Source organism: Anomalospiza imberbis, chromosome 4 (genome assembly GCF_031753505.1).
Source record: "Anomalospiza imberbis isolate Cuckoo-Finch-1a 21T00152 chromosome 4, ASM3175350v1, whole genome shotgun sequence".
Lineage (NCBI taxonomy): Eukaryota > Metazoa > Chordata > Aves > Passeriformes > Viduidae > Anomalospiza > Anomalospiza imberbis.
The window spans coordinates 32,429,702-32,444,755 of NC_089684.1; the positions used below are offsets into that span (position 1 = coordinate 32,429,702).

General features: G+C 38.2%; 1 protein-coding gene across 5 annotated transcripts in view; it reads left to right on the forward strand.

Annotated features, from left to right (window-relative positions):
- DCLK2 (doublecortin like kinase 2) overlaps window positions 1–15,054 on the forward strand; it is an 81,140-nt gene that overhangs the window by 38,764 nt on the left and 27,322 nt on the right. For 3 of the 5 annotated variants that reach the window (XR_010998280.1, XM_068187838.1, XM_068187840.1), the window contains exons 3-6: window positions 6,614–6,716; window positions 9,037–9,135; window positions 10,391–10,438; window positions 14,012–14,106. Coding sequence is in view for 3 of the 5 variants with exons in the window: in XM_068187838.1 (XP_068043939.1) it covers window positions 6,614–6,716; window positions 9,037–9,135; window positions 10,391–10,438; window positions 14,012–14,106 (345 nt within the window). In the remaining 2 variants the exon portion in view is untranslated. The remainder of the gene's footprint in view (window positions 1–6,613; window positions 6,717–9,036; window positions 9,136–10,390; window positions 10,439–14,011; window positions 14,107–15,054) is intronic. The other 2 variants (XR_010998281.1, XM_068187839.1) reach the window with 1 other exon arrangement.

Below are 15,054 nucleotides of genomic sequence, written 5' to 3' on the forward strand. Positions count from 1 at the left end.
GAGTAGACCAAAAAAACCAAGTGAATTACTTAAATTAACTTTAGAGAAAAAGGACCTTCAGCATGCTCTTTAATATATGAGGTAGTTTTGCTGGTCAAGATGTGCAGTCATATAACAGAAGATCAAGTAATGAATTTTAAATTTTGCAGCAGAGTTGATACTTTTGTATTCTTTCAGCATGATCCGATCTGTTACTGTATTTCATATTTCCTTTGCAGACAAAATAGTTGTGCATTTGAGCCTCCGAAATTAAGAGGCGTTTGACCTAATTCCAATTATTTCCAGAGAACAAAGGAGGGATTTTTGACCCTTCTTGTCTGCTAATGACCTCATGGAAGTTGACTGTTGGGGAAGTTATTTTGGTGCCTTGCATAGTCCTCATAGCTATAGCCAGTAGAAAAGGTAAGGGTGTCTAGAGTCTTACCAAGCTCACAGTTTTATGTCCTCAGACTTCAGGGCTCTCCAGCCTACCCTAAAGCTATTTTGGGCAGATTTGGCCAGTCTCTGTAGCATTTGAGCTCTGTCAAGCCTTAAGTCAGAGGTGAGCTGCTTGCTCACCCTTGTCTTGTGTTGTGTAGTTTTGTGCACATTGGGAATTCCCAGAGGGATTCTGTAGTAGAGCTGTCACAGAGGACACACATAAGCTGGTGAGGAACAGAAGCTTTTGCAAGTGTCAAGTGCTTGTTCATTACCCCAGCAGGAATCTTACCAGTTTGACCTGATTTTCCAGGTTTACTACAGATCTAATGTAGCAGTGGGTTTTATTGCTGTTCTTGTGTACAGTGTGGGTTTCTGGCCTTTGAACAGTTTCCTTTTTTTGCCTGCTCCCAAATTGCTTAGCATACTTGCCTTTGACACTTTGTTATTTCTGTGAAGAGGTTGTTAATTAAAAAAAGAATACTGGCAATTATGGTATTTTTTTGAAAGGGCACGTCATGGTCTCATTAGTTTGACTTTTCTCAGTATTTCTCCTTCCAGGGTGTATTCTAGCTACCCATCTGACTATTACCTCAATGAAGACATGTCACAAAACATGACTCAGTATAACCAGGCAAATAGCTGCCATAATTTAGTACTGAACTTCTTGTGTGCCTCTTGGTTAGTTATGAAGGTCATTGATGGCTTAGGAAGTAGTTGAGAATATTGGTCAAACACGCCCCCCTTTCCCTTGGTCAAGTTATTCTGATAAAGAGCAGAACCAAGGGGAATTTCCAAGGTAAAAAGTCCTGTGTGAAAATCACAGTACTCAGTTGGGAAGGGTGGGAATGCCCTTTTCACCTTCCTTGTTGAGTTCCTGAGGCTGCCCAGAGGAAACTTCATTTTGAAAGTTAAGCCTGCTCCTGTTGGTGATGGAGCTGAAATGGCAGACAGATAACCGACTTTCTTGTGCAGGAGTGCTTTCCTTGCATTTTGCACCATAAACCCTGGAAATGTAAGGCTGGCAGCTTCAGAAAACACTGCAAGAATTTTAATAAGTCTGAATGGCAGTGAAGAAGAAGTGGCAGTGCTAAAAGTATTTCAAAAGAGGAAACAAAAATTATGATTGCAAATATAACCTGACTGGTAAAATAGACAAATATTTTACTTTTGCTTACTCAGAAAAAAAGTTGATGCAAGGAACAAAGGGCAGAACTGCCATTGCAGCACAGCTAATATCAGTCCCAGTCAGTGGAACAGCTTCTCCTACAAGAAATGTGGAGACCCCTCACACTTAAGGCAGTAGCAGGGAGGTTGTATCTAGATTTGTCATGCTGACGTTTAAAAATTTGTTCACTTTTTTTTTCAGCAATTCATGGGGAAGAAAGCCCCAATGTAGTCCTTGAAGAATTTCAGCCTCAAGTGCCTGTCTCAGCTGCTGAACTGAAAATGCATTCACAAATCCAGCTGTTGCTGTGCATGCCTGTTTTCCTAGTTTTCCTTTTGCCTTGTATGTTCTCTGCTTCCTTTTTAAAATATTTACACTATGTCCTGTTTTCTTGAAGTCAGTAGATACAAATATTTCTTCCAATGTTAAAACAAATGCAAAGAATTTCTTGTATCTTTTCCAGTTTTGATGTTTTAGATCAATTTTCAGCTGCTGCTGAGAATTTGTCATCCAGAGAAGCTTTCCCCTGACAGAGGGTGTGACTCTTCAGGCTTAAACTGTGCAGTCCTGTAGCTGATTACTTAAATGGAATCAGACGTACTAAATTAAGACAAACTATTTGTCTTTATAGCCCTTTCTTCTACGTTTAGAATGAAGCACATTTGTAGAGCTGGAATAAAGACAGTTTACCCAGCAAGCTCCTGGCTGGGGGCTGTTGATATATGATCACAGAACTCTGTTTAGTACTACAGATTTCAGGGAATTCGAGTTTCCAGGAGTTTTTCAAGTGTTTATAAGACTTTCTTGGCTCCAGTCTCTCTAAGTATTTTTCTTATGGAGATTGGAGGAAAAATATTTTCTGGATAAATGTTCATCTATTTATTTCAATTTTTGTCCATTGTATCTTCATCAGAAAGGGCAATCAATAAATACGTGATGAATTCTATTTATAAACAGTTGATCATTATTCATGTTTTTTCTGGGGGGGGAATGTATCTTCTTTTTGTGTTTGTTAGATGAGGTGGTAGTAAGGATTGATGTAAATCACATTTCAAGGCATGTGTGGTGGTTAAGGGGAAAGGGATTTCCGTATGGATGACAATTTTTATGTTCTAATTCAGTGGCTTGATCTGACTGAAGAAGTATTTCTTTGAAAAGAGCAAACTTCTTTGGTTTTAAATATTTGTCAGAAACATAAGCCTATTTTGGAAGGTAAATATGGTGGGTGTATGTGACATGGAAGCACTGCACTAGTAGACAGCAGTGGATCAGGAATTTGATTTTTCAAAGAGATGTGTTTTTCTCCGTTCGTTTTCAATGCCTCATGTTTGTGGGGTTTTTTCTGCATTTAAATTACATTTTTTGTGCTTTAGTTGTGTGATTTTGCAGACCAGTACTTGTCTTACAAAGTGTTGTTAGTCATGACACTCCTGTAACATAGTGCATATTTAGTCAGATTTACCTCTCTAAGAGATGTCTTTGTGTTTTTCAAAAACTTCATCCAGTGTCTCAAGATTTCATTCCTTCAGCTGGGGTCTTTCTTGAGCCCATCAGGAAGCAGGGATGCCCTGAGTGGTTTGCACATGGTCTCAGAAAGCTGTGGAGAGAATGCAAGGGAAAGGATTCTGAGGAAAGGACTGAGTACAAAACCAATCCAATCTTACGCATGCATTCTCCACTCTGCTGTGTGTAGAGACATATTTTGAAGAAAAGCAGTGCAGCAAGACAACCTGAGCAGCCTTGAGTTGTCAGAGGAGTGCCAGTGAGTAATTTCTTGTTTTAATGAAAGGGATAGCAGTGGAGTTACCAGGTCACAGGCAATATTTGTCTGGGAAAGAGTGATGTATTTAGAAATAAATAGGGTTTAATACATTTTAAACATGTTAATTGAAACATGCAAAGTCAACAGAAAAGTGCTTTTATTACTAAGTGTGACAAAACGAAGAGTGGATAATTCTGTGTATGGATATTGGAAAGAGAAGCAGTGTTATCATACACTAGTTTGAAAAACTAAATCTTGGTCCCTAACTTTCTGGAATACCTGACATCCCATTCATATGCACAGATTCTACTGCTAATGAAACTTTAAAAAAAAAAAAAAAAACAAAAACGTTTTCAGAATTTTTTGTTTATAAATTTCTAAACTGATTGCATCCTGATTAAATCCCCTCTCCTATGACTTAAGTTCAGATATTCTTTGGAGTGGAATTATGTGATTTGTGAGTTAGACCATGGTGGATTTGCAGCATTTGAAATCACATGCAAAAAAGTTAACAATTTCAACTTAATTTTTTTGAACACGGAGTAAAAAGCTTTTATCATTAATTGCTGTGTATACATTGATTTTAACTCTGTAGGAGATGAAGACTTCATTTTAACACCTTGAGAAATCCTCCCTTGACTTTATGACAATAAAAGCCAAGAAAAAGTACCTATTAGGTTGTAGTTTTAGAAAAATGCATTTCCATTAATTTAATTTTGAAAATGCTTTCCTCACTTCATGATGTGGGGTGATTTGGGATTGGTAAATTCTAGCAGGTCTTTATTCTTCATTGCATACTCTTGTTCAATACTTTTTTCATTCTTGTGTATTTTAGATGTAGACAGTCTGGATTATTTGTGGGGAGAAGAGGGACTTTGAGTATTCCCTGCTGGAATATAGTGAGCAATGGAGTAAAGCTTTCTCATAGCTGTGTTTATCTGGCTTTCAGTTATAATTGTATTTAACACCTTTTACAGTAAGGTGAATACTTTTTACAGTAATCTGTCTTGGTGTGTGACTGACAGGTGGGAGTCACATGGGTCAGGCACACTGTGTGGGAGCAGGCAGAGGCTGGCCTCAAGCTGAACTCCAAGATAAAGGTGCTGTGTCTCCACCTTCAGCAGCTTATCTGATCACTGGCATTCAGGATTACTCCTGTGTATTTTTGCCTGGGGAAGCTCTATGTACATGAACATGTGAGGAGGGATATGTGGGAATTACACATTTCTTAAACTTGGTTATTCGTTCCCATTCCTAGCAGCTGTTTTCAGCAGATTTTCCCAAGCATTTCTAAGGGTGCTCCTGTCATCTTTTGTGCACAGATCTGAGCCTTATTCTGTAGAATTGCTCTGCGGACAACAAAGGGATGCTGCTGCTTGGGGTTATACCCCTGTGTGTTTCCTGACATAAAATCTGTCATTATTTCCTCCCTTACTCTCAGTTCAGTTAGACTGGATGGGTTAAGGGGTGAGGTGAGGTGAGGCTTTCAATCAGAACAGAAAGATTAATTTTAGGCACTGCTAAACCACAGTATTTAACTCCAACCTGCTCAAAACAGCACTGCAAGGTCATCAGGACAAGTGGTGGGCAGGCAGAGCTTGTGGAAATGGCTCCCAGGTTTAGGGACTTTGAGTATGAGTTTGCACCCCACAGAACATCTCTGCCCATGTTCTGCCACTGCTGCTGTATACTGGATGTGTGTGATGTGTCCTGGAAGCTTTCTCACAGCTTTTCCTGTTGACTCAGTTGTTCGATTCTGGAAATCTGTGGAAATGATGATGAAGTCCTCTTGGTTATTAAGCAGAGAGAAATAAATCCCAAGTTAGCAAAAATTTGGGCAGCCTTTTGAATCCAGCTTTTGGTGCTTCTTTGGGTAACTAAAAGTAGCAGTTACAGGCAGAGCTGAAAATCTCTCTCATCAATGAGGGCAAACTGTCCTTGCATCAGTAAGGGGACAATAAAAGGATTTTGGTGCTGGCTGTGACCCTTTGGCTGCATGACACAGTGACACAAATGCTGAATGCTGTGATTGGGGCTGCGCTGAGGATTCGGCTGCTCTCCTGGGGTAGCTGCCATGACAACCCCACTGCTGGTGGGGAATGCCCTGCGCCGGAGTTCCTGCGGTGAGCTCAGGGTCACTGGCATTCCGAGTGGCTCTGGAATATTGCAGGCACCAGAGACCCCTTCCTGTACTTCTGCCGATGTTTACTATTATCACAGTGGGTGAAATATGCAAATGGTCTTGACAGGTATCTGGGAAAGAAAAACCTGATTTCTCTAAAAGCAGATTTTTTGAATTCTTTCTTTGATTTCATGGCTTTACCAAATGATTTGAACTTTTACTTCTAAATTTCATGTGGGCATGCAATATTGAAAAAAAGGGAAACAACTGTACAATAAAATTTTAATTTGTTTGCATCTAAAAAAATAGCTTGCTACCTGCAAACACATGTTTCCCTCACAAGGGAATTAGAATGAGTGGAATTTCTTGTTGTGGCTTTTTGGTTTTAACTGTTTTGAAAGCAGACACTTGTTCCTTCACAAGGTGATTTTTATTGATTTTTAAGGATGGAGATTTTTTCAAGGTATTTGGTTTTGTGTTTTTAGATTTTGTCTAAACCATTTTTTCTTTCTGGTATCCTGATCCTTCTTGACATACATTACTTGGATAACATCATTACCCAAGTAGCATTGTTACCCGGAAAATTAAGAACAAACAACTGCCAAGAGCATGGCAGGGACTCTATTTCTTTAATATGGAATACCTTTTAATAAAAAGGTGAATTATTTAATGATTTTTTTTAGCAGGACATTAAAACATGGAAATTAAATGCCTCAGAACATAAAAAAAACCCCAATTTGCAGATGCAATCAATTTAATTCAACCGATCTTCCCACAAGCAATTAATATATTCTTAATATATGAAGCTTTGATATTTGAATAGTGTTTTCAGATGTTCCTGTCAAAGCAATGTGTTTGTAGTTATAGGCAAAAGTCATCAGCACACTTATGTAACTCTAAGCAAAAATACAGGTTCTAAATGTAAGAGTTTTTGGAGGTAAGGGACAGTCATATTTTACATTCTTGGCCCTGATGTTTCCTGCACTGCTAGAGATCTGATGTACTGAGGAACTGGAGTGCTTGTGTTATTACAAATGAACATTATGGTATCACTGTGAGAAGGTAAAGACAAACTTATTATTTGTTGCTGTTGAACTCAAGATTTAGTTTTGAAAGTGCTGCATGTGTTTATTTTGCTGTGCAGGTAACGTGCTTGCAGGACTTCTTTGGAGATGACGATGTCTTCATTGCGTGTGGGCCAGAGAAGTACCGGTATGCTCAGGATGACTTCGTGTTGGATCACAGTGGTAAGACTGCACATCCTGAACCCACTAAAATAGAAAATTCTCCATCCCATTCCCCTGTTCAACCCTCAAGAATGGTGTGATTCAGGAAGATATACATGGGAAGATGTTTTCCTATGGATAAAAAAGGTTTTTCAAGCCATCTGGATTCTGTAAGCCTGTTAAAATGCACCAACAGCTGATCCAAATTCCTGCAGAATAGACACTGTCCCTACAGTTACATGGAAAGCAGAATTAAATTATAAAACATTCAGTCATGGATGTAATGAATCTAAAATCTGTTAACAATGTTCACTTTTGGCATCTGTGACTGTAAGATAATTTCCATATTGCTTTCTTCGTTAGATTTTTGAAAAATCTCATATGTAGCCATGTTCATTTCAGTCTTGAATTACCCTGCGAGACAATTCACATACTCCAGTCTTATCTGCTGATAGACCAAGCCTTGGCCTTGTATATATTTTGAGGTTATAGGAGGTGTTGGGTAGGGAAGGAGGTGATTCAAGTTGGGACTTTGTACCCTCCTGTCTGCCTTGGGCAGTTCATGAATTGAATTTGTTTATGAAAGTTGTTTTTCCGTAAAGAAAAACTTTGTAACGTATGTTCAAGGAAAAGGCATTCTTCTGCCAGAGGGTTTTGGAATTGTCTTGAAATATCAAATCATAAAGATGTTGGGGCTTTTTCCTCCATGTTCACGGAACTGTATAACGGGTTGATCTGGAAAGTACCTTTAAAGGGCCTATCTAGTCCAACCCCTGGCAATACCAGGGACACCTTCAAAAAAAAAAAAAAAAAGTTCAGGTTGCTCAGAGCTCCATTGAACCTGACCTTGAATGTTTCCTGGGGTGAGACATCTATCACCTCTCTGGGGATCCTATTCTGTAAGTGTTTCACCTCTTTCCCAATAAAAAATGGCTTCCTTATATTTAGCCTGAATCTACTGGTTTTTTACTTTAAAACCACTCTTCTTGTTCTATCACTACAGGTCCTACTAGACATGTTTTTTTCTATCTTTATTGTTAAAGCTGTAGAAACACCCTGAATTTCTTGTAAAGAAAACTTGGCCTGGCAAGAATAATCAGATTATTCCAGAGTAGCTTCAGGTTGTGAATGAAGGATTTTAGTTTTTTTTTAATAAAAACAACAGTACCTTCTGTTCCTGTAATTTTTGCAGACATCATTATTTCATTACAAAATGCTCAGTTGCAGCAGCAAGTACAGATGTCTATCTACCCACTGGCCTGTACATTTCAATGGATGGAGGAGTCATCTGCCTCCCATTCTGCTGTTCTCGCTAGGGTGTTGCTTTTCCATAACTGCTTGATTATGTTGAGTCAATTAGTGTGGGAGTGACCAAAAGGGTGTTTTTTAACATAGTTAACAGCTAAAAAATTACTTTTTTCTTATGAAGGAATGGAAGAGCATGGTTGTATTGACTCACAATGCAAATCCCAATCTGGGCATAATCCTAATTTTCCTAGCAAGTTTTAAGGCTGTAAATTTGCTTTTCCCATAACACAAGGCACAGACTAGATGAGCTCATTTCCTTGCCTTTTTCTCTTTCTTTCCTTTATCTCTTCAGCTTTGGTGGTCCCGGCTTCCTCTAATAGCTCGGAGGGTCTTTATGGATATAAGCAGGTTATATACATGACTGGCAGAGCATGCAGCTCAACTTAATTTTTTTATGATGACATGGCATCCTAGTGATGACATTGTTCATCAGGGACAAAATAAGGAGAGAAATTTATGATCCCATTTGGAATGATTTGCTAACGATACTAACCGTAGGGATTAAAATGTTACCAAAGTGGCAATGCACGTGTACTCATTGAATCCTTTCCCATTGAGGCTGTTAATTAATGATATGTAGCTGATGGTAAATGACAGTAGTCTGTTGGAAACAGCCTTCTGGAAACAATAGCCATTTTTCACCTGTTCAAAAATTGGTCACAGCATCATTTTCTTGAAAAAGAAGGGAAATAGTGCTGGTAGTGCAGTTGCCCAGTATGGAAGTGCCATTACAGCAAGAACCTTGGCATCAGCATATATACAAACTTGAATTGTAATAATAATCCAGCCTCAAGACATGAACAAATATTATCTGCAGAATGTCACATATAGTATTGCGTAGCTCAAGTGGATTTTTATGGTGAGTAGGTTAGAGCTGTGAGATGCTCTTACAAATCTGTTTGACTCAGCTGAGCAAAGATGTTTAGAAAGTGCTAGTCATTTTCTGGATGACAAACTGCCACGGTGCTGTGTGGAGGGAGTCTGCGCATTGAACTGTTGTCAAAACCCCTGACAGAGTTTGTTTGCTTTGTAGAATGTCGTGTTATGAAGTCTTACTCTCGCTCTTCTGCCATGAGGCACACTGCATCCAAAAGTCCAGGACCTTCACGTCGGAGCAAATCCCCTGCCTCAGGTACTGGTGCTAGGAAAGAGCTGAACACATCAAATACGTGAAAATTAATTTTTTTTCTAATGGGATGAAGAAACCTGTTGGATCTGTCTGTAATACAAGTGTTTCCAGAGGGGGAAAAACCCCTTTTTTCATTTTGTCTCAGAGATTTAATACTAATCTAAAAGAAATTTGAAATTTTTAAATTTTAAATCCTAGGAAGAAATATGGTTTCTATTTTTTAGTTACAGGCACATGTAGTTTCAATTTATGAACATTGGAGTAATTTGTGCTAATTGTGCACTTGGGATATGTTTTCAGCATGGCACTTGATTTTCCTGAAAACTGTTAATTGCAGGGTTAAATTCATGTTCCTTGAACTAGAGTATACCTGTAAATTTTGAATTAGAAAAGTTTCTCCTATATTAGCCAAATACTATCAGATACACAGGCCTTTGCTGGTTTAAGTAATTTTAGGAGATGTACTGTACTGTGATTGACCAGTAAAAGAGCATTTTTCTTCTGGTGCTTCTCGTAATTTCAAAGAGAGGTGTTCACACTCTCTGGTGATTTTGCCACCAGTTTGGCTGAACACCATATGTTCCAACCATTTTATGTAAATAAAGGGAGAAACTTGTTTTTTTAAAAATTTTTAACCACTGTATTTAATTTCTAAATACTTCTTTTTCCCCTGAAATCCAACTATTAAATATGTAAATATAATATGTGCTCTTTTTTGAATGTAACTATAAATGTAAGCTTCTGTGTGTATTCAAAACTGTGACATGTTCCATATTCTCATCTTCACATTTGTTTTGCTTAATTGGTGCTGGTTAAAGTCATTTTATCTTTGGGTTTTTTCAAAGTGGAATATTAATAATCTTTTTATAAAGGTTGAATGTTTAACTGGAAAGCTTCAAAGGATTGCAGAAAAACGTATCATGAAGGACAAGTTTTGCAACTGATCTACATTTCATGCAACTCTTTTACCTCCAGTGAGATGATATAGAATATGTATCAACAGTGAATTTTATGCAAAGTATTTAGATATCAGTGCTGTCATTCCCATACTTATTTCTACTTAGACCCTTTTTGGTTTGGTAAATTTGAAAAATGTATGCAAAGTGTGTGGTATTTATCCTTCTATTTACTTGGCTTTTTTTATATGTAGTCTTTACTTATATTTTATTTATCTTTCTTCCTTCCGTGCACGTTCAGAGCTGTTTAATAACTTCTTTCCTTAATGTCTTTTTCCTTTGTGTCAAATATATGAGTACAGTAAAGAGGGGTGGCCACTCCAGTGCTCATTCTTCAGCAAAATCCCCAGGTGAGCCATTAGTATTATGGCTGTATATCACTAGTGTGTCTCCTCCCTCTACATTTACCTGTATTTTTTTTGCTGTATTTGTGAATGTGTTCAAGTTTGAAACACATTTGGCATTGGATGAAACAGAGATGTAATGGGTGTTGGATTTGGTTTTTTTTTGTTGTTGTTGAGGTAGATAATTTCAGTGAAATAATGCTTTTCAATTGTTGGATAGCTGCCAATGGTGTCAAAGTTAAATTTTAAAGGTATAATTTGACTACAAGTAGAGAGCATTCTAAGGAGCAATACATTTGTATGTTTATTCTAAAGCATATTAAAATAGAAAATTTCAGACAGCAAAAAGACATTTCAGCCAGCAAAAAGGTATGAGAATTACTGAAAAAGCAGTGCAAAACCATCTCATATGTTTCAATTTTATATGCAATTTCTTATTTTTCTTGTATTATTTCAGCCTAAATTCTACAAAAACTGAGGAATCGTTGAACTTTCAGTTCAAAGTCAAAGTATTTGTGAAACAAGTAACATACAAATTGATTAGCAAATAAATTGAGTCTTTGGGTCATACTCAAAGTAAACAATTTAGAAGTTATTAATAGATTTTTAAGTTTTAAACATTCCAGTGTGCCAAACATGTAGCCTAACATGTACTACTTCAGAATGACAGAAAAGTTTTGGGGTTTTTTTCTGTGTACTCACTGGTATGCATGTGGAAAGAAACCTCAAAAGAATTTATGCTTAGAAAATAGATTAAAAAGGTAAGTTTGGCATACATAGGGAATAACCAGCAAATCAATAGCAGCAGACAGATTTGTGCCAATACAAATTGCTGGGTTATTGAGTGAGGGAAGAAAAAAAAATGCTGCTGTCTGAAATAGCAGTGTCATGGTTAACCTCAGCCAGCAACTGAGCACCACACAGGCACTTCCTGACTTCTCTGCTGCAGCAGGAAGAAGCCAGTGAATTGGAAGGGTGAAAGTGAGAAAATTAATGGATTGAGATATGGGTGGTTTAATAACTGAAGTAACAATAGTAATAGCAACAACAATGCTGCAATGAAAATCACAAAGAGAGAGAAATAAATCCTAAGAACGACAAGTGATGTGAATGAGCAGCTGACTGATGCCATCTTGTCCCTGAGCAGTGTCCCCTCTGCCCAGCATTCCCTCTCATTTTATTGCTGAGCATGATACTATATGGTCTGCAATATTCCTTGGATCAGCTGGGGTCAGCTGTTCCACCTGTGTCCCCTCTCAGCTCATGAGGAGCTGAAAAGGCCTTGATGCTCTGCAGGCCCTGCTCAGCAGGCACAGGAGCATCCCTGTATTAGCAGCACTTCCCAGCACAAATCCAAAATGTAGCCCTGTGCTAGCTGCTGTGAAGAAAATTAATTGCACCCCAGCCAGAGCCAGCACAAGTAGTTGGCTGGCTCCCTATAGATGCAAAATCTTTACATCTAGACAGGGCCAGTGCCGGCTCTCCCTGTTGTTGCAGTTGCTTAGCAGCTCACGTGCAGTGGCTCTCTGAAGGCACTGGCAAAGAGGAATCTGCAGACGGCTCTTTCCACCAGGATCCTCGTCAGAATGAACTGTGTGTTCTGTAGATGCACAAAAGTTGGAAGGCACCTCTGGGTGTCATCTAGTCACACCCCTGGCTCAGAACACCACCCTTCTCCACCAAGAATAGCTGAGATATTAGCAACGATCTACAGTACTGACAGTGTAATCTGGGCTCTTCTTGGACAGTTTTGGGAGGGAAGAACGTTATGTTGACCTGCCAGTTTCACTGGAACAACTTAGTGGTTCTGCCAATGCTTAAAAGAATGGTAGTGACTTAGACAAGGACGCCTTACAGTGGTCATGTCCAGGAAGCAGTGACTTTTCTGTACTGTATAAAAGAATTCTGAGCTGTATAAAAGAATCATAGAACAAGCAAAAAAAAAAAAAAATCCTCCTGTGGTACTAGTTTGTCGTTTGGAAGCAAACTCTGAGATACTTCTACTGAAGTATCTCGTTTTTGGTCATGCAAGAAGCAGAAAACAGTAAGATAGCAGTCACTAGCCCTTGCCATTGTCATACTTGCAAATTCTTTCTAAAACAAGGATGCACTGGTTATCCAGAAGAAATTATTGAAGTCTACAGGAGGTTATTGTACCTCCTGTAGATGCTTTCATATTCTCAAAAAAACCCCCTCAAAATCACCTATTTTTCTTACAGGCAAACATTGTTAAAATCAAGATGAAAATATTGTAAATACACTGAATACTTTTAAAAGAAAATACTACGGTCTTGGTCCTGTAACAGAACTGGGAATATAAATCCAAGTTATCAGACTTCAAGACAGACTTGTTAGACTTAGCAAAACACCAATTAGTTATATATTAACATCATACACCAGACAAGGAGATTTTTGTGAAAACCAGGGATTTATGGAAGTTGCAGTGCAGACAGCCTGGTGTAGTGGCAGATGGGCTGCCCAGGTTGTAAAAACAGTCTTTGAAAGGCGTCTCTTACTCAGATACTGTTAGTGTGCTGGGTCACTGGACACTTGTAAAATAAATCCAGTAGTTTAAGAAGTGATGCATAACCCATGACAGACCTGAATATATAAAGGAATTGTGTAGGTGTATCTGTTATTTAAGTTGAAGCTCAGTTTCCGTTTACCAGCATTGTCTTTTCTTTCTGGAAAAATAATTCATCACCATGCTATGAAGCATTTTTAGCTCTTAAATTTCAACCTAGTATTTTTCTCTCCCATGAAAAATGAGGATCAGCTGAAAAGAAATGATGTCTCATCATATAACATTGCATCATATTTGTGTGTGATGGACAGTGTACTATTCTCTCTGCATAATGAAATTTGTCAGTTTGACCTTTTCAGAAAAATACAAGGACTGACCTAGGTTATATTCAATACACCAGAGAGATAACAAATATTGTATAAGGCCTGTCTAAAAATCTGGACTTACAATGAACTCTTTAAGTCAAGAGGGAGGGTATTGTATATTTTCAAAGACACTTGTACTTATTGGAAGCTCAAAAACAACCTACTAGCTTTTCTCTTGTTGAGGTTTTTTTCCCCTAAATCAACATTTTTGAGCTACTGCTAAAATTTTCTGTCATGCAAACAGTAATTCTTCTTGTTAGAACTCCTGTTCTGTGAAACATTCTAGGTAGAAAGTAAGGCCTTGATCCAAACTGAAGAGGAGAAGGGTCAAATATCCTCAGAAACATTTTCTTTCTATAAATTCTTTGTGTGATACCACAATTTATTATGCAATTTTTAAAGGCTGTGTTGTTTTTTTGGTTTTTTTTTTCCTTTGTTTCTGTGCCCAAAACTCTTGCCCTGGCAAAGGACAGAAAGGGCCTTTTTAATCTCTGGAATGACAATGCAGTATTTGCATGTCTCCTTGATCCCATATCCAGACACATGAATTTTCAGGGTGCAATTTTGTGACATGCAAGTTTTTATGTTATTCCTAAATACTGAGGACTCTGTTTTGGTCAGACTTCAGCGATAACTTTTCATTTTTATTCATCTTTTCTTTCATTTGTTCACTTTCATTGCTTTGGCCAGTTAATGGAACCCCAAGCAGTCAGTTATCCACCCCAAAATCTACAAAGTCCTCCAGTTCTTCACCAACAAGCCCAGGCAGCTTTCGTGGACTCAAGGTAAGTGCCAGAGCCATTAAACACCCCCGAATTTCATATATTTCATTATTCATTGACTGTATGACACTGTTGCTGAAGGAAAAATAAAAAGCTATAATTTTGGATTTGGATTTGGATTAACATACTTGCAAGTATGATTTTTACTAATATGGAGAATAGATCTGAAGTAAGATTTTTGTGTTTTGTCTGGGTTGAACACTCAGCTTAGGAAAGGCAGAGTGTGGTGCTGGTTCAAATATGCCACTTTGTCCTCCAAATTTTCCATTGTTCTGTGGACTGCAGAAATCCTCCAAGCAATTTGTATCCCTTCAGCCTATAGAAATGTCTTATAGTCTGTATTGTCTTATAGTCTGTAGCATTGCCCAAGTTTCATCTAAAGCAGACTTATTTCTCCCTGGCACCAATTTCACCCCTCAATCCAGTCTCCTGCCAGAAAGCATTTGATGGCTTCCTTTGGGAGCAGCCTGATGTCTGGCAGATTTTTCTGTATTGCACCAAGAGATTTCTCTTTCTCTCCCACTTGAGAATTGGCTGCATTTGTAGTTCTTGGAGGCTGCTCTGTGCCTTTGGCTCAGTGAAATAAAAGAAACATTCTGGATTACAGTGGAGCATCTCATTGCTGCGTTTGTGCAGCTGTCCTGTCAAGGGGAATTTTCTTAAGGAATCATCAATTGCAGCCGTTCTGGAAGCAGACTGGATGGTTTGCACTGATTATTCTGATCAAGTAATAGCTCCTATTGGTGAACACATCATTTGTGAAGAGGCTGCATAATTCTGTGGAAAACTGTTTTCTGCATTAAAAGACTGGCTAAAGGACGTGATTTGAATAGTGCTCAGATTTGGGTTTTGATATGCTAATTGTTATCAAGTCTTGTTTTGCAAGGAGTATTGACACTAGTTTTTGCCAAACTACTTGTGATGATTCTAACAAAGGATTTTGATTGTTTT